We start from the raw sequence: 23,783 nt of genomic DNA, 5'->3' as shown, positions 1-23,783 counted from the left end.
GACCTGCCCTCGGCCCCAGTCCTGTTTCTGGAAGGCCTGCCCTTGGCCCCAGGCCAGGCCTGGGGGCACGTATTGCTGCGCACCCTGCCCCATCGTTCCTGGCACTGCCCGCTGACTTGCGCTTCTGCCAGCATGGCCGGCAGGTTGCCTGACCGAGGCCCCCAGTTCCTGACGGTGTCAGCAAGGCCAGCGGAGCGCGTTTGTGTTTTACCTCGTCCCCGCTCTGAGCTCCCTGGCCTTGCGACTGTGCTCGCTGGGTTCCTGAGACTGCTCTTTGCCCGCTTCTCCGAGTTATTTGTGAGCACCTGTTCCTCAGCTTACCCCCCGCTGGGGTTGTTCAGGGTCTCCTGCTCAGCTCTTGTTTGCCCCTCGTCTCCTTGGAGCACCCTCCGTCACTCCCGGCCCCCGCTGTCCTGTACGTGGCACGGCTTCCACACCTTCAGTTGCACCCCCACCTCAGGAGGGCCAGCGCAGTGTGGTGTGGTGGTTACAAGCTTCACCTCTGTCGTCACACAGACTTGGGCTCAAACTTCACTCCTCTACTGTGCGACTTGGAAAAAATAACCCAATCTCTCTGAGCCTTTCTCGCCTTATCCGTAACATGGTAACACAGTAACATCCTTCCATAAGAGGATGTCTGCGGCCTCAAGAGTGCCTTCCCTGAGATGCAGAGTGCTTTATTCCAAGTGTGATGACGCGAGAATAAGGTTGAGTGGGGGATGGCCGGCAGTCACAACTCACCCGCTGAATTTTTTTCCTTGTTTTGGATGCCCTGCGGCATATGGCGTTCCTGGGTCAGGGATCAGATCTGAGCCACAGTTGTAACCTACACTGCAGCTGTGCCAATACCGGATCCTTTAACCCACTGTGCTGGGCTGGGGATTGAACCTGCTCTGCAGCGCTGCAGAGACGCTGCTGATCTCACTGCGCCACAGCAGGAACTCCCCAGTTGAATTTTTTACCTGGTTTTCGCAGTAGGGCAGGTGATTGAAAACCCTGCGCTGTGATGTGGTCTCACTGTTGGCATGTCTCTGCCGATCCGACGCGGTATCCGTGACGCGTGTGGTTTAACACTATGTGGCCCGTGGTAAATGCTGATGGAATGGCAGCTGCCATGAGCTTGCCCTGGAGTTCCTTTAGTGTCTCCAAATCGGCGTTTCCACAGCCAGTCTCCACCCTCCTCAAGCCGCCGTCTCTTCTCTGTGGGAGCAGCCCACCCTCGACGTGCTCAGAAACAGCCCCACTTCGCCGTCTTTGCCGCGCAGCCTCTGCGTCAGCCCCTCCTCTTTCTGCCGCCCCTGCCACGGTGCAGGCCCTCCCTCCCAGGCCCCCCGCCCCCCCTCCAGGGCTCACTCTTTTTTTTTTTTCTTCCCTAGGGCTGCACCCGCGGTATATGGAGGTTCCCAGGCTAGGGGTCTAATTGGAGCTGTTGCTGCCAGCCACAGCCACAGCCACAGCCACAGCCACAGCAGTGCCAGATCCCAGCCTCATCTGTGACCTACACCACAGCTCACGGCAATGTTGGATCCTTAACCCACTGAGCGAGGCCAGGGATTGAACCTGCAACGTCATGCTTCTTAATTGGATTTGTTTCTGCTGTACCAAGATGGGAATTCCTCTTTTTTCTTTTTAATGATTTTAATTTTTTCATTATAGCTGGTTTACAGTGTTCTGTCAGTTTTCTAGTGTACAGCAAGGTGACCCAGTCACACATACATGTATACATTCCTTTTTCTCACATTATCCTGCTCCACATAAGTGACTAGATGTGGTTCCCAGAGGTACACAGCAGGATCTCATTGCTTATCCATTCCAAAGGCACTAGTCTGCATCTGTTAACCCCAAATTCCCAGTCCATCCCACTCCCTCCCCCTCCCCCTTGGCAACCGCAAGTCTGTTCTTCATGTCCAGGATTTTCTTCTCTGTGGAAAGGTTCATTAGTTCTGTATATGAGATTCCAGATACGTGCTATCATATGGTATTTGTTTTTCTCTTTCTTACTTCACTCAGTATGAGCGTCTCTAGTTCCATTCCTGCTGCTGCAAATGGCATTATTTTGTTCTTTTTTGGTGCCTGAGTCATATTCCATTGTGTATATATACCACATCTTCTTAGTCCATTCATCTGTTGATGGACATTTGGGTTGCTTCCATGTCTTGGCTATTGTGAACAGTGCTACGATGAACATGTGGGTGCATGTCTTTTTCAAGGAAAGTTTTGTCTGGATATATGCCCAAGAGTGGGACTGCTGGGTCATAGGGTAGTTCTGTGTATAGTTTTCTGAGGAACCTCCATACTGTTCTCCAGAGTGGTTGTACCAGCTGACATTCCCACCAACAGTGCAGGAGGTTCCCTTTTCTCCACACCCCCTCTGGCATTTGTTATTTGTGGACTTATTACTGATGGCCATTCTGAGTGGTGTGAGGTGGTATCTCGTGGTAGTTTTGATTTGCATTTCTCTAATAATCAGTGATGTTGAGCATTTTTTCATGTGCTTATTGGCCACCCGTATATGTTCTTTGGAGAAATGTCTCTTCAGGTCTTTTGCCCATTTTTCAATTGTGTTGTTGGTTTTTTTGCTGTTGAGTTGTGTAAGTTGTTTGCATATATTAGAGATTAGGCCCTTGTCAGTTGCATCATTTGAAACTATTTTCTCTCATTCCATAGGTTGTCTTGGTGGTTTATTTTTGTGGTTTCCTTTGCTGTGCCAAAAGCTTGTCAGTTTGATCAGGTCCCATTGGTTTATTTTTGTTTTTATTTCTGTTGCCTTGGGAGGCTGACCTACGCAAACATTTGTCTGGTTGATGTCAGAGAATGTTTTGCCTGTGTTCTTCTCTAGAAGTTTGATGGTGTCTTGTCTTACATTTAAGTCTTAAGCCATTTTGAGTTTATTTCTGTGCATGGTGCGAGGGTGTATTCTGGTTTCATTGATTTACATGCAGCTGTCCAGTTTTCCCAGCACCACTTGCTGAAAAAACTGTCTTTTTCCCTTTTTATGTTCTTGCCTCCTTTGTTGAAGACTAATTGACCACAGGTGTCTGGGTTTATTTCTGGGCTCTCTATTCTGTTCCGTTGGGCAGACTGTCTGTTTTGGTACCAGTACCACACTGTCTTGATGACTGTAGCTTTGTAGTATTGCCTGAAGTCCGGGAGAGTTATGCCTCCTGTTTGGTTTCTGTTCCTCAGGATTGCTTTGGCAATTCTGAGTCTTTTCTGGTTCCATATAAAATTTTAAATTGTTCTAGTTCTGTGAGAAACGTCACGGGTAATTTGATAGGGATTGCTTTGAATCTCTAGGTTGCTTTGGGTAGTATGGCCGTTTTTACGATATTAATTATTCCAGTCCAGGCAGTGCTCCCTCTTCACCTCTTTGGTCCTGCCTGACAGTTTCCGTGATGGGGACAGGCCAGTCCCGTCCACGTGGACAGCAGGGCCCTCAGTTTCCCTCTTCTGCCCTCGTTCCCCGCGCACCTGACCAACGACAAACTTGAGTTCCCTCGGTCTCAGGAGTCTCTCTGACCTGCCGTGCACAGTGCCTGTGGCCTGATGGGTGCTGGCGAGACCTCCTGTTAGCCGAATTAGGGCCTCCTCTCATCTGCCCTCGGCCCTCTGCTAGGCCTTGCCCACTTTGGCTCCTCCTCTCACATGCAGCCCACAAGGCTCCTCTCTTTCCCGTCTCGCCACCTGCCCTGCCGAAGACCTGGGGGGCCCGCCTCCCTCTGTCCAGTGCTGCCCCCGCCGCCGCCTGCAGCCACAGTTAACTGTCCCAGAGCTGGGGCCGCCCTTACTCTCTGTGTGTCCCCGTGCCTGGCTGCCAGGCTAGCGCCACGCCTCTGCTGCTGGGCGGGGTGGGTGGGGTTGAGGGCAGACACGGAGGCCGAGCCCCCTGCTGTGCCTGGTCACATCTCCCTCAGGTGGCAGAGCCCGTGTTCCTGTCCTCCTTCCAGGGATGTGACACTGCGCAGAAAGAATTTGTAGGATTTAAGGGACTCGCTTGAGATGCAGAGTTGGAATGACAATTCCGTGTGTTTTACTTTTTTAATGGTCTAGACTCTTTCCGTATTAGGTTACTCGAGTAAATGCCTCAGAAGGTACAAGAGCAGGAGAATGGGCTTTGGAGGGAATACGGTGGGAAGGCCTGGTGGATTGGCACCAAGACCCTACGCACATCGAAACTTTCCCACACTTACTGGGGGTGGTCCCTGGGCCTTGGTCCATTTCATGGCCCCGGTCTCTGCAGCGAACAGTGGCTGGAATTGCCCCTACGTGCTGGGCATGGCGCTCGGGGGCAGAATATAAAGAAGCATGAAACCAGAGGTGTTCACAGCAGGGTCCGCAGTGCTGTGGGCCAGTCTACCAGGCCTGGGTCTCATACGGGGACAGAGGCAGAGCTGGGGGACGGGGCCTGGGTCACATACAGGGACAGAGTCGCTGCTGGGAGGCTGGCAGGTTAGGGAGCTGGCAGAGGAGCTGGCGCGGGCACACTCCGTGGCAGGCGCTCAGGCAAAGTGTGCAGACGTCGTGTCTGAGGGGTGGTGTGGCCCCTCGGGGTTCCTTACCGAGGCGGCAGCTCAGGTACCTGCAGGGAGCCCTCCCGGAAAAGCGGCAGCTTTGGGTCAGCCTCCCGTGTGTAGCCGAGAAGTGTGGGGAGATTCGGCGCGAGGGCCGAATCTGTGGCCCCCCAGGCCGCGTTTCAGGAGCCCTTCTCCCTCCCGACCCCACCGTCAGCCTCCTGGAGGCGACCTCTTCTCAGCTGGGATTGGAAATGCCCCGGACAATCTCCCCACGTGGACTCTGGCCTCTCGAGTGAAGGCCACAGCACTGCTAGGCTATCTTTCTGAAATGAGATTTTCTCATTTCTTACCTGAAACTCTTTCAAAGGCTTCGTCCCCGTCTTCTCTGAATAAAGGCCAGAATCCTTAGCATGTGGGGTTCTTTGTTACTTGGCTCCATTTTCTGGCTGTTAGAATGAGGCCTGGTACCTGGAAAGGGGCTGCCGCACCTGCCCTTACTGTGAGTGCCGTCAGTCACCTGGGTCCTCACCTCCCGCGACCCCTCGTGTTGGACGACCATGTGTCTGTCCCTCCCGTGGGCACGGTGCCCGTGGCTGTCCTTGCCCCCTGGCCTTGTGCTCCACGCCGGCACAGTCCACGTGTGACCCCATCCTGAGCTCCTGCCTGTGCTGGACATTTCTAAGAGTGTGTCTGCTCCCTGCCTTCCCCACGAGGCGTAAGCCGAGGTCTGCGACCAGGCTGTCTTGTCTGTTTCTGTGTCTCTAGGGCCCAGTCAGTATTGGTAACTGACAAAATGACGGATGTGATGATCAGAGGAGCTTAAATTCCTTTGCCAAGACCCGTGGTCTCTGTATCTGCTGACAGGTTGAGCCCAAGGTACCCAAGTCCCCAGCCTTCTTACCCAATTGTAGGCAGGTGCTTGCTTTGGGGAGAGGAGGGCTTCTTTGAGGTCTGTAATTGTTGGTTACCGCAGGCAGGTAGAGGAAATATGGGATAAAACCTCCCTTTCTTTGTCATAAGGTCAGAATTAAGTGTACTGTGTGTACTCTACAGAGGTATTCAAAAGCCTTCCAAAATCAGAGGTCTTCCCTTTCTTAATTATCTAGGCTACCTGAATATTATACGATGAGAGCTTGTACAAAAAGCCCACTTGGGAGTTCCCGTCGTGGCGCAGTGGTTAACGAATCCGACTAGGAACCATGAGGTCGCGGGTTCGGTCCCTGCCCTTGCTCAGAGGGTTAATGATCCGGCGTTGCCGTGAGCTGTGGTGTAGGTTGCAGACGCGGCTCGGATCCCGTGTTGCTGTGGCTCTGGCGTAGGCTGGTGGCTACAGCTCCGATTGGACCCCTAGCCTGGGAACCTCCATATGCCGCGGGAGCGGCCCAAGAAATAGCAACAACAACAACAACAACAACAACAACAACAAAAAAGCCCACTTGGAGCTTATCACCTGACTGTATTTATATTGTTGAAATGTAATTGATGCAGATAAAGTACATATTTTGATTTCTTTCTGAACTGAGATTTCGCCCCCTTAACGTAGTTTGGATTTAGTTTGCGTTGAAATACACCTTTCAATCTTAAACGTATATTCTGCCATGTATGGAGTTTTGTTTATGGCTTTTCTTTTACCTCTTATGTGTAAAGATTCTACAAACAGTGTTAAGATACTTTATAATTTCTGTAGCTGTCATATGAAAGTTATGACAACTCTGGCTTTTTCTAAGACAGATTTGATTATATTCTAGCACAACAGCTTCTCTGGGGATATTCAGGTATGATGACTGGCTGAATGTTGTGTTCATTTGTAGCCTGATGGTTTTGTTCATTGATTCTTTGAACCCTGTTTTTTCATTTACCTAAGTAGCTAGAAATTATGTCACCATTGTTTTTTTCTGGTGGTCATAACTATTAAAGGAGAGAGGAAACCACACTGATAGAGGTGGCTGTTCTACCTACTACAGTGAAACCATTTTAAATGACTGGGGAGCAGTCCTTCCACCGAAAGAACTGTGCTGAGATTTGTACCTTAAGCTGTGGCTTCTCATGGGGAAGTGAGCGCGCGCACCTGCTGTGCCATTCCCACTAGCGCAGGCGGAGGACAGAGGGGCTCCATCCTGGGACCTGTGCCCCTGAAGGGAGGCCTCTGAGGGCGGACCACTGTGGAGTGTGGCCCAGCCTGCCCAGCGCACCAGGGAACGAGCAGAGGTGGGGCCGACAGCAGGCTTTAGGGGCGGCCGCTGACCGTTCTCACGCTGCCCAGGCCATTTGTCGCCTGTCTTCTTCTCATAACAAGTTTCGACTCAACTTGTATTATTTTGCCCAGTTCACTTGGAAAATTAGAGGAAAGATTTGCTTTATAGAAATTGCTTTTGTAATAAACATTATTTTTGGAGTCAATCTCTTCCTTGAAGCAGGCTATAGATATACCTCTAACGAAATTAATTGAGAAACCAAGTCATTTTTAGAGTGATAATTCATGTAAATATGAACTTTGGTTTCTAGCCTGTTCGGGGGGTTTATCGTTCACAGCCACTATGACTGGATGTTCCTAAATTCCTAGGGTGCAATCAAAGAGGAAGACAGAATCTTGAGGTGAGCAGGCTGCATGGTTAGCACCTGCCCGAGGGGCCGGCTCTGTCCGCCGTCTCCTCACCGTTGTTCCATCTCCTGCTGGAGACAAAAACTAGGGAGGAGGCAGCAGTGTGGTGCTGAGCCTGTGAGCGGGTGGCGTTCCGCGGGACCCTCGCGGTGTCAGATGCTGCCAGGGCTCGCAGGGTGCCGGGGTTGGGGTGGGGGGGCAGCAAGCTGGCTGGCGGGCCATCCCCTCCTGCCTCTGTGTGCTCCCCCTCCCTTTCCTTTTTGGTCCTTGAAGGTGTGACTGACGTGCAGCGCACCCTTCATGGGGACCCTGGCCTTATTTTGGAGCCGCCTGTAACACCCTGTTTCCGTCCACACTGAATGCAGACATTTAGACAGACACACACAGCCAAAGACGTGGTGCATCCCTGAGCAGTGATTCCACACATGCTGAGGTTGTTATTCTGAAGTGAGCTAGAGGAAGCACAAACTGCTCTTCCAAGAGTTTAGATAAAAACTTTGTCTCTGGGAACACGTCGGTACCACACACTGAATTGACCTCTTGACAGAGCTGAACATTTTGAAGGCGGGGCCACAAAAACACAAGTCATTTATTAAAATGCTGGAAAATTATTTTACTGATACTGTTAGAGGTTCCTCGCCAGTTCAGTGGCTTTCTGACCCTGGGCATGGAGACTTTGTGGTACCATTCAAACGTTAGGGTAGAAGTAAAGGCTTAAATACAAATAAACAGAAATCAGGACCTCTGAGTGAATCAGTTGAGTGTCTTACTCTATTTTCTCTCTCCTTTATTTTCTATGATGTTTTTTCATCTGAGCATGGCAGGTGTTAACTGCATGTTACCTGTGGTGTGTGAGTTTTATTGGCATTTTATCGATACATTGATATTCGATACCTTTCCTGAAGGTAGGTACGTATTTTATAAGTCGCCAGATTTCATGTATGGCTGTTCGACGGGATGACCCACAGAATGCATGTCAAGTGACAGTGATTAACACAGAACACGGTGTGGTGCATATCTTTTGGCGTGTGTTTTGAGTGTTCTGAGTTGTACTTTCTAACTCTTTTTCTTGTGGTAGACCTCTGTCTTACTTGTGATTTGGATATGCTATTATAGTTAATCCAATTCAGTGAGAGTTTTTTAGAATGTAAAAAGATTAACTGAATAATTATTTTTTAATGGGACTCACAGACCAAGGAGACCATGCTAGTCAGATTATTGACACGATTTTATGGCTCCTTAAATCTTCCCATTTGTCTCATCCTAAGTTGCACAATTTAGAAACTGAAAACAGCCAGAATGTGCGTGTTGAGATCTTAAAAAGTCACCAACGTGTGTCCTTGCTTACACTTCTGCGGCAGTAATTCTGAACGTCTTATTATATATATATAACATGAGAAGGGATTTCCTCGGTACGGGTAAGGTCATTTTCCTAACAGGAGTCTGTGAAGTAAGGGTGCCCTTCCTTGGTTAACAGATAATGATAGACGGAAATTGCAGGGGCTGGAGGTGTGCCCCTGAAACGTTTATAACTTTTTCCAAGATTAGTCTTTTAAGAGTCAGGAAATGATAAGTACAAAGGGAGAAAATGGAATAGTAGTTTTCCATAGGATTCAATTTGAGATGCTTTTTATTTCTCTTTACGGGCAAATGCCTATAGGTACACAGCCTGACTTTAAAATTTTGTTACTACTGGTATTGCAAATATAATACCCTGAAGCAAAATGCACTTAGAAATGTTATTTTCTCGACCAGTGGTTAAAAATCATCCAACATCTTTTTTCCCCAGAGAAAATCTTATTAGTCTCCTAGCGGATGAAACATCCAGCAGCGGAGCTGCCTGGGGGGTCAGCCCTGCCTTGGCAGCAGCAGTGCCCTGCTTGTCCCTGAAGCACTCTGCAAAGCCCAGGGTTCAGAAGAACACGCTTTAATCAGTGCTGAGACCCGAGTGAAAGCCGCCTTGGAGGCTTGTGGATGGACACCTGCATGGAGCAGTCTCAGCGCCAGAACCTCGTCCCCATCCTTCCTAAAGATGAGGGAGTTTAAGTCCCAGAGAAGGTGCCTGACACCCAACCCACATCTGGGTAGTGGTGGAGAGGAAGCGCCAGTCTGTGCGGCCTCAGCTTCTGCAGGTGTCCTGCGGGCAGATGGGACAAGGTGCCAGCCCCCGTGCGCTGCTCACCTGGGCCTCTTCTGTGCCCCGTGCAGCCCCCTAGCTCCTGGAAACAGGAAAGGGAGAGATTCCTGTTGGGTTTTTTAATAAATTACTTATCCTTAAATAAAATGATACTTATTTAAGCTTTATCCACATTTTCTTGGTGCTTTTATTTGTGGACAAATTGCCACTAAAAATTATTTTCCGTGGTGATTCCATTTGTAGGACATTATAGGATAATTTTTGAAACACATGTAAATGCATTTTATGTATTTATTTAAAATAAGCACCTTCCAGAGAGGATTATTGCTCCCGTAGGTTGTTATAAATACGGGTTTTTATGTGGTTCTCTTCCAGCCCAGTTATGCCGAATTTTTGCATTTTTACAGTGTACTTAAAACTCTTCACATGATTTCCTGGTACTGTCTAATCTGTAAGAGTAGGAAGTTAGATAAGTTGCAACAGAATTGTGGGTATTCACATGCCCTGTCCTCATGCGATTTGCAGGAAGACCGTGTACTCAGCTGCAGCTGCTAAGCCCGGAGCGTTTCGCCCGTCTCATCAAGGAAGTAGTGAGCAACTTCTGGCCCGGCAGAGACCTGGTCGTTCAGTGGTACCCGTGTGACAGAGACAGGAATCACCCGCCCGTTTCGTGGCTTAAAATGGTTTGGAAGCACCTCTACGTACATTTTTCCGAGGATCTGACTTTATTTGACGAGATGCCGCTTATCCCTAGCACGGCTCTAGAAGAAGGTCAGACGTGTGTGGAACTCATTAGACTCAGGATTCCATCACTGGTCATTTTAGACGATGAATCGGAAGCACAGCTCCCAGAATTTTTAGCAGACATTGTGCAAAAGCTCGGAGGGACTGTGCTTAAAAAATTAGATGCCTCCATCCAACATCCACTTATTAAGAAATACATTCACTCGCCGTCCCCGCATGCTGTTCTGCAGGTCATGGAGAAGATGCCGCTGCAGAGACTGTGCAGTCAGATAGCCTCGCTCCTTCCCACGCACAAGGACGCCCTGAGGCAGTTCTTCGCCAGTTTGACCGACTGCAGCGAGAAGGAGAGAAGAATCATCCAGGAACTGACCATATTCAAGCGCGTTAACCATTCCTCCAGCGAGGGCGTTTCCTCTTACACGAAGCTGAAAGGCTGCCGGGTCCTGCACCACACGGCCCGGCTCCCGGCAGGCCTGCGCCTGTCCCTCTCCGTCATCGACAGCAGTGACGAGGCCACCATCCGCCTGGCAAACCTGCTCAAGGTGGAGACGTTAAAGACCACCACCTGCTTAAAGCTGATCGTGAAAGATATTGACAGCGCGTTTTACTCTCAGGAAGAGACAACACACCTTATGTTGTGGGTCCTTGAGAACCTGTCCTCTCTTAAAAACGAGAATCCAAATGTGCTGGATTGGTTGGTGCCGTTAAAATTCATTCCGCTCTCGCAGGGACGGGTGGTCTCGGCCAGCGAGCTCTTCGATCCCGCTGTGGACGTGTTACGGGATCTCTTCTACAGCGAAGAAGAAACCTGCTTCCCGCCCCCAGCCTTCACCTCGCCAGATATTCTTCACTCTTTGAGACAGATCGGTTTGAAAAACGAAGCCAGTCTCAGAGAGAAAGATGTCGTGCAAGTGGCTAAAAAAATCGAGGCCTTACAGGTCAGTTCTTGTCCAAACCAGGACCCTCTCCTGAAGAAAGCCAGGACGCTCTTACTGGTCTTAAATAAGAACCACGCCCTGCTGCAGTCATCGGAAGGAAAGGTGACACTGAAGAAAATCAGATGGGTTCCAGCTTGCAAGGAGAGGCCTCCCAACTACCCAGGCTCCTTAGTCTGGAAGGGGGACCTCTGTGACCTCTGCGCGCCCCCGGACATGTGCGACGCAGCCCACGCCATTCTGGTTGGCTCGTCCCTTCCCCTCGTGGAGAGTGTCCATGGAAACTTGGAAAAGGCTTTAGGTATCTTCACGAAACCCAGTATCAGTGCTGTCCTGAGGCACCTCAAAGCTGTCGTGGACTGGCACACGTCCAAGGCCTTTAGCGACGAGGACTCCTATCAGTTCCAGCACATCCTGCTGGAAATTTATGGATTCATGCACGACCACGTCAATGAGGGGAAAGATGCTTTTAGAGCCTTGACGTTTCCGTGGGTTTGGACTGGCAAAAAGTTTTGTCCTCTGGCCCAGGCTGTGATAAAACCATTCCACGACCTTGATCTTCAGCCTTATTTGCATAGTGTGCCTAAAACCATGGCGAAATTCCACCAGCTGTTCAAGGCGTGTGGTTCAATCGAGGAGCTGACCTCAGATCATATTTCCATGGTCATTCAGAAGGTGTACGTCAAAAGTGAGCAAGAGCTCAGTGACCAAGAGAGCAAACAGAATCTTCACCTCATGCTGAACATCATCAGGTGGCTGTATAGCAACCAGATTCCCGCGAGCCCCAACACACCCGTTCCCATCCATCACAGCAAAGACCCCTCCAAGCTCGTCATGAAGCCGATTCACGAGTGCTGTTACTGTGACATCAAAGTTGACGACCTTAACGACTTACTGGAAGATTCGGTGGAGCCCATCATTTTGGTGCATGAGGACATACCCATGAAAACCGCGGAGTGGCTCAAAGTCCCATGCCTCAGTACCAGACTGATCAACCCCGAAAACATGGGCTTTGAGCAGTCGGGACAGAGAGAGCCACTCACGGTAAGAATTAAAAACATTCTGGAAGAGTACCCGTCGGTGTCGGATATCTTCAAAGAGCTGCTTCAGAATGCGGACGACGCCAATGCCACGGAGTGCAGTTTCCTGATCGACATGCGAAGGAACCTGGACATCCGCGAGAGCCTCCTGGACCCGGGGATGGCGGCCTGCCACGGGCCGGCGCTCTGGTCCTTCAACAACTCTGAGTTCTCAGACGCGGACTTCGTGAACATCACTCGGCTCGGGGAGTCGCTCAAGCGGGGAGAGGTGGACAAAGTCGGGAAGTTTGGCCTCGGGTTTAACTCCGTGTACCACATCACCGACATCCCCATCATCATGAGCCGAGAGTTCATGATCATGTTCGACCCAAACATAAACCACATCAGTAAACACATCAAGGACAGATCTAATCCTGGGATCAAAATTAACTGGAGGAAGCAGCAGAAGAGGCTCAGGAAATTCCCGAATCAGTTCAAGCCGTTCATAGGCGTCTTCGGCTGTCAGTTGCCTCTGACGGTGGAGGCACCTTACAGCTACGGGGGAACTCTCTTCCGACTGTCCTTCCGAACGCAGCAGGAAGCGAAGGTGAGTGAAGTGAGCAGTACCTGCTATAACACGGCAGATATCTACGCTCTCGTGGACGAATTTAGTCTCTGTGGACACAGGCTTATCATTTTCACTCAGAGTGTAACCTCCATGTATTTGAAGTACTTGAAAATCGAGGAAAGCAACCCCAGCTTAGCCCAAGATACAGTAATAATTAAAAAAAAGTCGTGCCCTTCCAAAGCACTGAGCGCACCTGTCGTAAGCGTCTTAAGAGAAGCTGCCAAGCTCATGAAGACGTGCGGCAGCGGTAATAAAAAGCTCCCCGCCGATGCACCCAAGTCCTCCTGCATCCTCCAGATCACGGTGGAAGAATTTCACCACGTGTTCAGAAGGATCGCCGACTTACAGTCGCCGCTGTTCAGAGGCCCGGATGACGACCCAGCTACGCTCTTTGAAATGGCCAAGTCCGGCCAATCCAAAAAGCCATCGGACGAGTTGCCGCAGAAAACAGTGGAGTGTACCACGTGGCTTATATGCACCTGCATGGACACGGGAGAGGCCCTCAGGTTTTCCCTGAGTGAAAGCGGAAGAAGGCTGGGCCTGGTTCCCTGTGGGGCAGTGGGCGTTCTTCTGGCCGAGGTCCAGGACCACACGTGGGCTGTGCGGCCCCAGGCTGGGGAGGTGTTCTGCTACTTGCCCCTGCGCATAAAGACGGGACTGCCGGTCCACATCAACGGGTGCTTTGCTGTCACTTCCAACAGAAAGGAGGTCTGGAAGACAGACACGAAAGGACGGTGGAACAGCACCTTCATGAGACACGTGATCGTGAAAGCCTACCTGGAGGCGCTCTGCGTCCTTCGCGACCTGGCCGCCAGCGGGGAGCTGATGGATTACACCTACCATGCCGTGTGGCCTCACCCCGATTTGGTTCATGATGATTTTTCTGTCATCTGCCAAGGGTTTTATGAAGATATAGCTCACGGGCGAGGGAAGGAACTGACCAGAGTCTTCTCGGATGGGGCTACGTGGGTTTCGATGAAGCACGTGAGGTTTCTAGATGACTCTATACTTAAAAGAAGAGACGTCGGCCCCGCCGCCTTCAAGATATTCTTGAAGTACCTCAAGAAGACAGGGCCGGAAACCCTCTGTGCTGTTGAACTTCCTTCTTCAGTAAAATTAGGATTCGAAGAAGCTGGCTGCAAACAGATACTGCTTGAAAATACATTTTCGGAGAAGCAGTTTTTTTCAGAAGTGTTTTTCCCAAATATTCAAGACATTGAAGCAGAACTCCGAGATCCTTTAATGAATTTTGTTCTCAATGAGAAAGCTGACGAGTTCTCAGGAATCCTCCGAGTTACTCCGTGTATTCCTTGCTCTTTGGAGGGGCACCCTCTGGTCTTACCCTCAAGGTTAATCCACCCTGAGGGACGGGTGGCAAAGTTATTTGACACTAAAGATGGACGGTTTCCTTACGGCTCTACTCGGGATTACCTAAACCCTATTATCCTGATTAAACTCGTCCAGCTAGGTATGGCCAAAGATGATATTTTATGGGACGACATGCTGGAACGAGCAGAGTCAATAGCTGAAATTAATGAGAGCGATCACGGCGCTGCTTGTCTAAGAAGTAGCATTCTGTTAAGTCTGATTGATGAAAAACTAAAAATAAGGGATCCTAGAGCAAAGGATTTTGCTGCAAAATATCAAACAATCCCCTTCCTTCCATTTCTAACAAAACCAGCAGGGTTTTCTTTGGACTGGAAAGGTAACAGTTTTAAGCCTGAAACCATGTTTGCGGCAACGGACCTTTACACGGCCGAGTATCAAGATATGGTTTGTCTTCTGCACCCAATTCTGAATGAAAATTCCCATTCCTTCAGAGGTTGTGGCTCCATGCCACTGGCTGTCAAAGAGTTTTTGGGATTACTGAGGAAGCCCACGGTTGATCTGGTGGTGAGGCAGCTGAAAGAAGTTGCGAAGTCAGCTGATGATGGGGTCGGACTGTACCAAGAAAGCATCACCAGCGCCTGCTACAGATACCTCCACGAGGCAGCGACGCAGAGTGACAGCGCCAAGGCAGCCATCGCGGAAAGGTTAAGAACCTTCAGCTTCATTCTGGTGGAGAACGCCTATGTCGACGTGGAAAAAGTTGCTTTTCATTTGAATTTTGAAGCAGCCCCATACCTTTTTCAGTTGCCTAATAAATATAAAAATAACTTCCGTGAACTTTTTGAAAGTGTGGGCGTGAGGCAGTCTTTCACTGTGGAAGATTTTGCTCGCGTTTTGGAATCGATTGATCAAGAGAAGGAATCGAAACAGATAACTGAAGAGAAGTTTCAGCTTTGCCGGCGAATAATCAGTGAAGGAATATGGGGTCTCATTAGAGAAAAGAAACAAGAATTTTGTGAGAAAAATTATGGCAAAATACTGTTGCCAGATACTAATCTTAGGCTTCTTCCTGCCAAATCTCTGTGCTACAATGATTGTCCCTGGATAAAAGTAAAGGATTCCACCGTAAAATACTGTCATGCGGATATACCGAGGGAAGTGGCTGTAAAACTAGGCGCCGTCCCCAAGCGCCATAAAGCCCTGGAGAGGTACGCGTCCAACATCTGCTTTACGGCGCTCGGCACCGAATTTGGACAGAAAGAGAAGCTGACCAGCAGGATTAAGAGCATCCTTAATGCCTATCCTTCCGAAAAGGAAATGCTGAAAGAACTTCTTCAGAATGCTGATGATGCAAAGGCCACAGAAATCTGTTTTGTGTTTGACCCCAGACAGCATCCCGTGGATAGAATATTTGATGATAAGTGGGCTCCCTTGCAGGGCCCAGCGCTGTGCGTGTATAACAACCAACCCTTTACGGAAGACGATGTCCGAGGAATTCAGAATCTTGGCAAGGGCACCAAAGAGGGAAATCCCTGTAAGACGGGCCAGTACGGAATAGGGTTCAATTCTGTGTATCACATCACAGACTGTCCTTCCTTTATTTCTGGCAATGACATCCTGTGTATCTTTGATCCCCACGCCAGATACGCCCCGGGGGCCACATCCGTTAGTCCCGGACGCATGTTTAGAGAGCTGGATGCAGATTTTAGGACGCAGTTCTCAGACGTCCTGGACCTTTACTTGGGAACCCACTTTAAACTGGACAACTGCACCATGTTCAGGTTCCCGCTCCGCAACGCGGAGATGGCGAAAGTTTCAGAAATTTCTTCCGTTCCATCCTCAGACAGAATGGTCCAGAATCTTCTGGACAAACTGCGGTCAGATGGGGCAGAACTTCTAATGTTTCTGAATCACATGGAAAAAATTTCTATCTGTGAGATCGATAAAGCCACTGGAGCCCTAAATGTGCTGTACTCCGTGAAAGGCAAAATCACCGACGGAGACAGGCTGAAAAGGAAGCAGTTTCACGCCTCTGTGATGGACAGTGTCTCCAAAAAGAGGCAGCTCAAGGACATCCCGGTCCAGCAGATCACCTACACGATGGACACCGAGGACTCGGAAGGAAACCTCACGGCCTGGCTCATCTGCAACAGGTCGGGCTTCTCAAGCCTGGAGAGAGTGTCCAGGAGCGTCCTGTCAGCGCACAGGAACCAGGACATCACCCTCTTCCCCCGCGGCGGAGTGGCTGCCTGCATCACGCACAACTACAAAAAGCCCCACCGGGCCTTCTGCTTTTTGCCCCTCTCTTTGGAGACGGGGCTCCCCTTCCACGTCAACGGCCACTTTGCCCTCGACTCAGCTAGGAGGAACCTGTGGCGGGATGATGACGGGGTCGGCGTTCGGAGCGACTGGAACAACAGCCTCATGACGGCCCTCATCGCCCCCGCCTACGTGGAACTGCTGATCCAGTTAAAAAAGCGGTACTTCCCGGGTTCCGACCCAGCACTGTCCGTTTTACAGAACACGCCCATTCACGTGGTGAAGGACACACTGAAGAAGTTTTTATCGTTTTTCCCAGTGAACAGGCTCGATCTGCAGCCGGACCTGTACTGTCTGGTGAAAGCCCTGTACAGCTGCATTCACGAAGACATGAAGCGCCTCTTACCTGTCGTCCGGGCTCCAAACATCGACGGCTCTGACCTGCACTCTGCAGTTATAATCACTTGGATTAACATGTCGACCTCAAGTAAAACCAGACCATTTTTTGACAATTTACTGCAGGATGAGTTACAGCACCTGAAAAATGCAGACTATAACATCACAACACGCAAAACAGTGGCGGAGAACGTCTACAGGCTGAAGCACCTGCTTCTGGAAATTGGTTTCAACCTGGTTTACAACTGTGATGAAACTGCTAACCTGTACCACTGCCTCGTCGACGCCGACATTCCTGTGAGTTACGTCACCCCCGCCGACGTCCGGGCTTTTCTAATGACGTTTTCCTCTCCCGACACGAGCTGCCACATCGGGAAGCTGCCTTGTCGTCTGCAGCAGACCAACCTGAAACTGTTCCACAGTTTGAAACTTTTAGTTGATTACTGCTTTAAGGACGCAGAGGAAAATGAGATCGAGGTGGAGGGCCTGCCCCTCCTCATCACCCTGGACAGCGTGCTGCAAACGTTCGACGCCAGACGACCCAAGTTTCTGACCACGTACCACGAACTGATCCCGTCCCGCAAAGACCTGTTCATGAACACGCTGTATCTGAAGTACAGTAACATCTTGCTGAGCTGCAGAGTGGCCAAAGTGTTTGACATTTCCAGCTTCGCTGACTTGTTATCGTCTGTGCTGCCTCGTGAGTATAAGACCAAAACCTGTACAAAGTGGAAGGACAATTTTGCAAGTGAGTCTTGGCTTAAGAATGCCTGGCATTTTGTCAGTGAAGCTGTCAATGTCAAGGAAGATCAGGACGAGACAAAACCCAACTTTGACGCTGTCGCTGACACCCTGAAAGACTGGGCGCTGCTCCCCGGAACCAAGTTCACGGTTTCGGCCAATCAGCTGGTGGTGCCCGAGGGCGACGTCCTGCTGCCTCTGAGTCTCATGCACATCGCCGTTTTCCCAAACGCCCAGAGCGACAAGGTTTTCCACGCGCTCATGAAAGCCGGCTGTATCCAGCTTGCCTTGAACAAGATCTGCTCCAAAGACAGTGCGTTTGTCCCTCTGCTGTCCCGTCACACGGCAAACATCGAGAGCCCCACGAGTATTCTGAAGGCCGTGCACTACATGGTCCAAACCTCAACATTTAGAACTGACAAGTTAGTAGAAAACGACTTTGAAGCGCTCTTGATGTATTTCAATTGCAATTTGAGTCACCTGATGTCCCAAGACGACATAAAAATTCTAAAGTCACTTCCCTGCTACAAATCCATCAGTGGTCGCTACATGAGCATTGCAAAATTCGGAACGTGCTATGTGCTCACGAAAAGCATCCCTTCGGCCGAAGTGGAAAAGTGGACACAATTATCGTCGTCTGCGTTTCTTGAAGAAAAAATGCACTTAAAGGAACTGTACGAGGTGCTTGGTTGTGTGCCCGTAGATGATCTGGAGGTTTATCTGAAACACCTCCTACCAAAAATTGAAAATCTCTCTTACGATGCAAAATTAGAGCATCTCATCTATCTTAAGAATAGGTTATCAAGTAGCGAGGAACTGTCAGAGATCAAGGAACAACTTTTTGAAAAGCTGGAAAGTTTGCTGATAATTCATGACGCCAACGGGCGGCTAAAGCAAGCAAAACATTTCTATGATAGAACCGTGAGAGTTTTTGAGGTTATGCTTCCTGAGAAACTGTTTATTCCTAAGGACTTCTTTAAAAAATTGGAACAACTTATAAAGCCCAAAAATCAAGCTGCATTTATGACCTCCTGGGTAGAATTCTTGAGAAATGTTGGACTAAAACACATACTTTCTCAGCAGCAGTTGTTACAGTTTGCTAAGGAAATCAGTGTGAGAGCCAATACGGAAAACTGGTCCAAAGAAACGCTGCAAAACACAGTTGATATCCTTCTCCACCATATATTCCAGGAACGAATGGATTTGTTATCTGGAAATTTCCTGAAGGAACTCTCTTTAATACCATTCTTATGTCCCGAACGGGCCCCTGCTGAATTTATTCGATTTCACCCTCAGTATCAAGAGGTGAACGGAACCCTTCCTCTTATAAAGTTCAACGGAGCCCAGGTAAATCCCAAATTCAAGCAGTGCGATGTGCTCCAGCTCTTATGGACGTCCTGCCCTATCCTTCCAGAGAAAGCCACACCCTTGAGCATCAGAGAGCAAGAGGGGAGCGAGCTGGGCCCACAGGAGCAGCTGGAGCAGGTTTTGAGCATGCTGAGCGTGAACCTGGACCCCCCTCTGGACAAGGTCATCAGTAACTGCAGAAACATATGCAACATAACGACCCTGGACGAAGACATGGTCAAAACCAGAGCAAGGGTCTTACGGAGCATATACGAATTTCTCAGCGCAGAAAAAAGGGAATTTCGCTTTCAGCTGCGGGGGGTTGCTTTCGTGATGGTGGAGGATGGCTGGAAACTTCTGAAGCCAGAGGAGGTGGTGATAAACCTGGAGTACGAGTCTGACTTCAAACCGTATCTGTACAAGCTGCCGTTGGAACTCGGCACCTTTCATCAGCTCTTCAAACACTTGGGGACTGAAGACATCATTTCGACGAAGCAGTACGTCGAGGTGCTGAGCCGCATATTCAAAAATTCTGAAGGAAAACAGCTGGATCCCAACGAGATGCGCACCGTTAAGAGGGTAGTGTCCGGCTTGTTCAAGAGTCTGCAGAACGACTCCGTCAAGGTGCGGGGCGACCTCGAGAACGTGCGGGACCTGGCGCTGTACCTGCCGAGCCAGGACGGGAGGCTGGTGAAGTCCAGCATCCTGGTGTTTGACGACGCCCCGCACTACAAAAGCAGGGTCCAGGGGAACATCGGCGTGCAGATGCTGGTGGACCTCAGCCAGTGCTACCTGGGCAAGGACCACGGGTTCCACACGAAGCTGGTCATGCTCTTTCCCCAGAAGCTCCGGCCGCGTCTGCTGAGCAGCATCCTCGAGGAGCAGCTGGACGAGGAGACGCCCAAGGTCTGCCAGTTTGGAGCCCTGTGCTCCCTGCAGGGCAGGCTGCAGTTGCTCCTGTCTTCGGAGCAGTTCATCACGGGCCTGATTCGAATCATGAAGCACGAAAACGACAACGCCTTCCTGGCCAACGAGGAGAAAGCCATCCGACTCTGCAAAGCCCTGCGCGAAGGACTGAAGGTGTCCTGTTTCGAGAAGCTTCAGACCACGTTGCGGGTGAAGGGTTTCAACCCCATCCCCCACAGCAGGAGCGAGACGTTCGCCTTCCTCAAGAGGTTTGGGACCGCGGTCATCCTGCTCTACATCCAGCACTCGGACAGCAGAGACATCAACTTCCTCTTGGCCTTGGCCATGACGCTGAAGTCGGCCACCGACAACCTCATCTCGGACACCTCCTATCTGATTGCCATGCTGGGCTGCAACGATATTTACAGGATCAGCGAGAAGCTGGACAGTCTGGGAGTGAAATACGACTCCTCAGAGCCATCGAAACTTGAACTCCCAACGCCCGGCACGCCGATACCTGCAGAGATTCACTACACGCTGCTCATGGATCCGATGAACGTTTTCTACCCTGGAGAGTACGTGGGGTACCTCGTTGATGCCGAAGGGGGTGACATCTACGGGTCGTACCAGCCGACGTATACTTACGCCATCATTGTACAGGAAGTTGAGAGGGAAGATGCGGACAACTCCAGTTTTCTAGGAAAGATCTATCAGATTGATATTGGCTACAGTGAATATAAAATAGTTAGCTCTCTCGATCTGTATAAGTTTTCAAGGCCAGAGGAGAGCTCTCAGAGCAGAGACAGCGCCCCGTCCACACCCACCAGCCCCACGGAGTTCCCAGCCCCGGGTCTGCGAAGCATCCCTCCTCTCTTCTCTGGGAGAGAGACCCCCAAGACCCCATCGTCCAAGCATCATTCCCCCAAAAAGCTGAAGGCGAATTCTCTACCAGAAATTTTAAAAGAGGTGACATCCGTGGTGGAGCAAGCCTGGAAGCTTCCAGAGTCTGAACGGAAGAAGATTATCAGGCGGTTGTATTTGAAATGGCACCCGGACAAAAACCCAGAAAACCATGACCTTGCTAATGAGGTGTTTAAGCATTTGCAGAATGAAATCAACAGATTAGAGAAACAGGCTTTTCTAGATCAAAATTCAGACAGAGCCTCAAGGCGCCCATTTTCAACCCCGGCATCGCGATTCCCGTCAGAGAAGTTCTCCTTTCAGAGGTTTTACACGTCCTGGAATCAAGAGGCAACGAGCCATAAATCTGAGAGGCAGCAACAAAATAAGGAAAAGTGCCCACCTTCAGCCGGACAGACTTACTCTCAGCGGTTCTTCGTTCCTCCCACGTTCAAGTCGGTCGGTAACCCGGTCGAAGCTCGGAGGTGGTTACGACAAGCCAGAGCGAATTTCTCTGCTGCCAGGAATGACCTTCACAAAAATGCCAACGAGTGGGTGTGCTTTAAATGCTTCCTCTCTACCAAGCTGGCTCTGATCGCCGCCGACTACGCCGTGAGGGGCAAATCTGACAAAGACGTGAAGCCGACCGCACTGGCGCAGAAAATTGAGGAGTACGGACAGCAGCTGGAAGGCCTGACGAATGACGTCCACACCTTGGAAGCCTATGGTGTGGATGGTTTAAAAACAAGATACCCCGACCTGCTGCCCTTCCCCCAGATCCCAAACGACAGGTTCACTTCCGAGGTTGCCATGAGGGTGATGGAGTGCACGGCCTGTATCATCATCAAACTTGAAAATTTTATACAGCAGAAGTTGTGAAAGTATTTAAAGAAAAAGCAGAGCCAGATCTTGAATGTGTTGTAGCACAAATAGGAATTGCTATGCCTCCTTGAGCTTCCCCGTCCGCTATTTTGGAACTGCAAAGCACACTCCGACTGCTTGGGAAGGAGTTGGGAGCTGTGAGCCTGCCCATCGACAGAGCAACTTCCCTGACCGCCCAGTGTACCTGGCCGGCCGGGACGGGCCTCGTTCACCCGCTCTGTGTACAACCAAAGCTTAGCGGTCTGTCAGCTAAGAGGCCAGCGTCTCTGCTTCGGATGAAGTTAGTTTTCTGTTTCTAACATGGTCCATTTGAAGAGCTCATGAAACACTGGACATGTCACTGGTTTCAACAAATAAGGGGAATTAAGTCTCTGGACTTTATGATTTCTTTAAGTGGATCCTCTTTGGATGTGTTATTTTCTTATCAGCTGGATCTGATGATGAATTTGTTGCCATTTTGCGTATTAAGTACTCAGTACATGTAAAGACGGTACAGTATTACTCCTGAATATTACTTGATTGAGAATCTGCAGACGGCCCTTCCCGGGGTGGGGTCAAGGGGGGCGGGGGGGGGGGCAGTCGCATCCTCACTGCAGGTGTTCTCACCTGGTGTTTACGGCCTTCCAGGCTTATGAAGGTAGCATGTAGGAGACCCCGCTGGGGGCAGTCCTTACCCTGGATGTCATTTGCTTCTTCCAGGAACTGCCTGCCAGAGCGACATCTGTCACTCTTAGAGCACTTATGTTTGTACATATTTTCCACAAACATAATTTAGATAGTGTGGTTAAGCAGGATGCAATCTTTTGTCTAAAGGTGCTGCAGTAAAAATTTTTTGTCCTCCAACATGGCACTTAGTGGAGGGTTTTTTTTTTTTTGGATTTTACTTTGAAGACATTAAAAAATTATAAAATCAGGAATTCCCACTGTGGCACAGTGGGTTAATGATCCAGCTTTCTCTGGGAGGTGCTGGTTCAATCCCCTGCCCAGTGCAGTGGGTCAAGGATCTGGCGTTGCTACAGCTGTGCCGTAGTCACAGCTCCAGCTCAGATTAGATCCCTGGCCTGGGAACTTCCATATGCTGTGAGCATGGCTGAAAAAGAAAAAAAAAAAAATGTAAAATCATTGTGACAATATCTAGTAGGCTCTGAAAGGAATTATGCTTGTGTTTTCCCCATGAATGATGCAGAACTGACGTCTGATTTCTTTATCATGTATGAGTGTCCTACATCCGTTATTTTTTATGCAGAATGTAAAAGTGACGATAATGAGTTTATGCAAGTATCCTGGCTGTAAATGTTGCTAAATATAATATTTTATGCAATTAAGGGCTTATGGAACATATTATTGAACTTTTCACTTGTACCGGTAACAAGGAATGTTTGCGCCTCCACTGTCGTGTGGCTTCTGGGTGTGAGGCCATGTGATTACTTCTGCTGTTATATCAAGCGCCACAATTTTAATAAAGCAGGTGTACATATGGAATCAGTGTAGCTGGTATTTCCTGAAAACTCACTTGCTATCTTTCTACATTAAGGTGTTTTCTTTTTTTTTCTTCTTTTTTTTGGTCTTTTTGTCTTTTAGGGCCGCACCAGTGGCATATGGAGGTTCCCAGGTTAGGGGTGGAATCAGAGCTACAGCTGCCGGCCTACACCACAGCCACAGCCACACCGGATCCTTAACCCACTGCGTGAGGCCAGGGATCGAACCTGTGACCTCATGGATGCTAGTAGGGTTCATTAACTGCTAAGCCATGATGGGAACTCCCTATACTGGAATTTTAATAGGTTTCTCTTTTATGACTGAATATACAGCACTTGATATACTAGGTTTATTAAGGTGCTCACTGATTTTAAGAGTTGATTTTATTTTTACCTCTTTAGGGAGTAAGACTGGTTGACACAGGATATCCACATGTGTTTGGAAGTAGCTACCTTAAATGCGGTTCTTCTGGAGGTGAAGACTGAAGAGGTACTGACCTTGCTGCAGGGGAGGGCTGATGCACACAGGACCCCAGCGGAGAGGGGGCTCGTCCTCCTTTTGAGGCACAGGGAGGCCAGGCTGAGGGCTCTCTGGTCTGGGGTCACCCAGACCGTGGGGCTCCAGCTTCCTGGGACTTTCTCAAGTTCCTCGTACTTTAAAACTCAGACTCAGGGAGTTCCCATCGTGGCTCAGTCGAAACAAATCTGACTAGTATCTGTGAGGCCGAAGGTTTGATCCCTGGCCTCACACAGTGGGTTAAGGACCTGGTGTTGCTGTGGCTGCAGTGTAGGCAGACAGCTATAGCTCCGATTTGACCTGGGAACCTCCATGTGCCATAAGTGGGGCCCTAAAAAGACAAAAAACAGACAAAAGCCGCCAAACCCTCAGGTTCAGCACTTGGAATGTATCGTATTGCTTTTGGGTATTCAAATGTCCACAGAAAACCTTGTCCGGCCTTTGTGACA

General features: G+C 49.7%; 1 protein-coding gene across 1 annotated transcript in view; it reads left to right on the top strand.

The window, feature by feature from the left end:
- SACS (sacsin molecular chaperone) overlaps nucleotides 1-21,903 on the top strand; it is a 39,322-nt gene extending 17,419 nt beyond the window's left edge. Inside the window, exon 9 of the mRNA XM_047755764.1 lies at nucleotides 9,779-21,903. Within this exon, the coding sequence (XP_047611720.1) occupies nucleotides 9,779-21,336 (11,558 nt within the window). The 3' untranslated portion in view covers nucleotides 21,337-21,903. The remainder of the gene's footprint in view (nucleotides 1-9,778) is intronic.
- The last annotated feature ends 1,880 nt before the right edge of the window (nucleotides 21,904-23,783 follow it).

Source organism: Phacochoerus africanus, chromosome 13 (assembly GCF_016906955.1).
Source record: "Phacochoerus africanus isolate WHEZ1 chromosome 13, ROS_Pafr_v1, whole genome shotgun sequence".
NCBI classification, from domain to species: Eukaryota; Metazoa; Chordata; class Mammalia; order Artiodactyla; family Suidae; genus Phacochoerus; species Phacochoerus africanus.
This window is presented reverse-complemented; position numbering and strand designations above follow the sequence as displayed.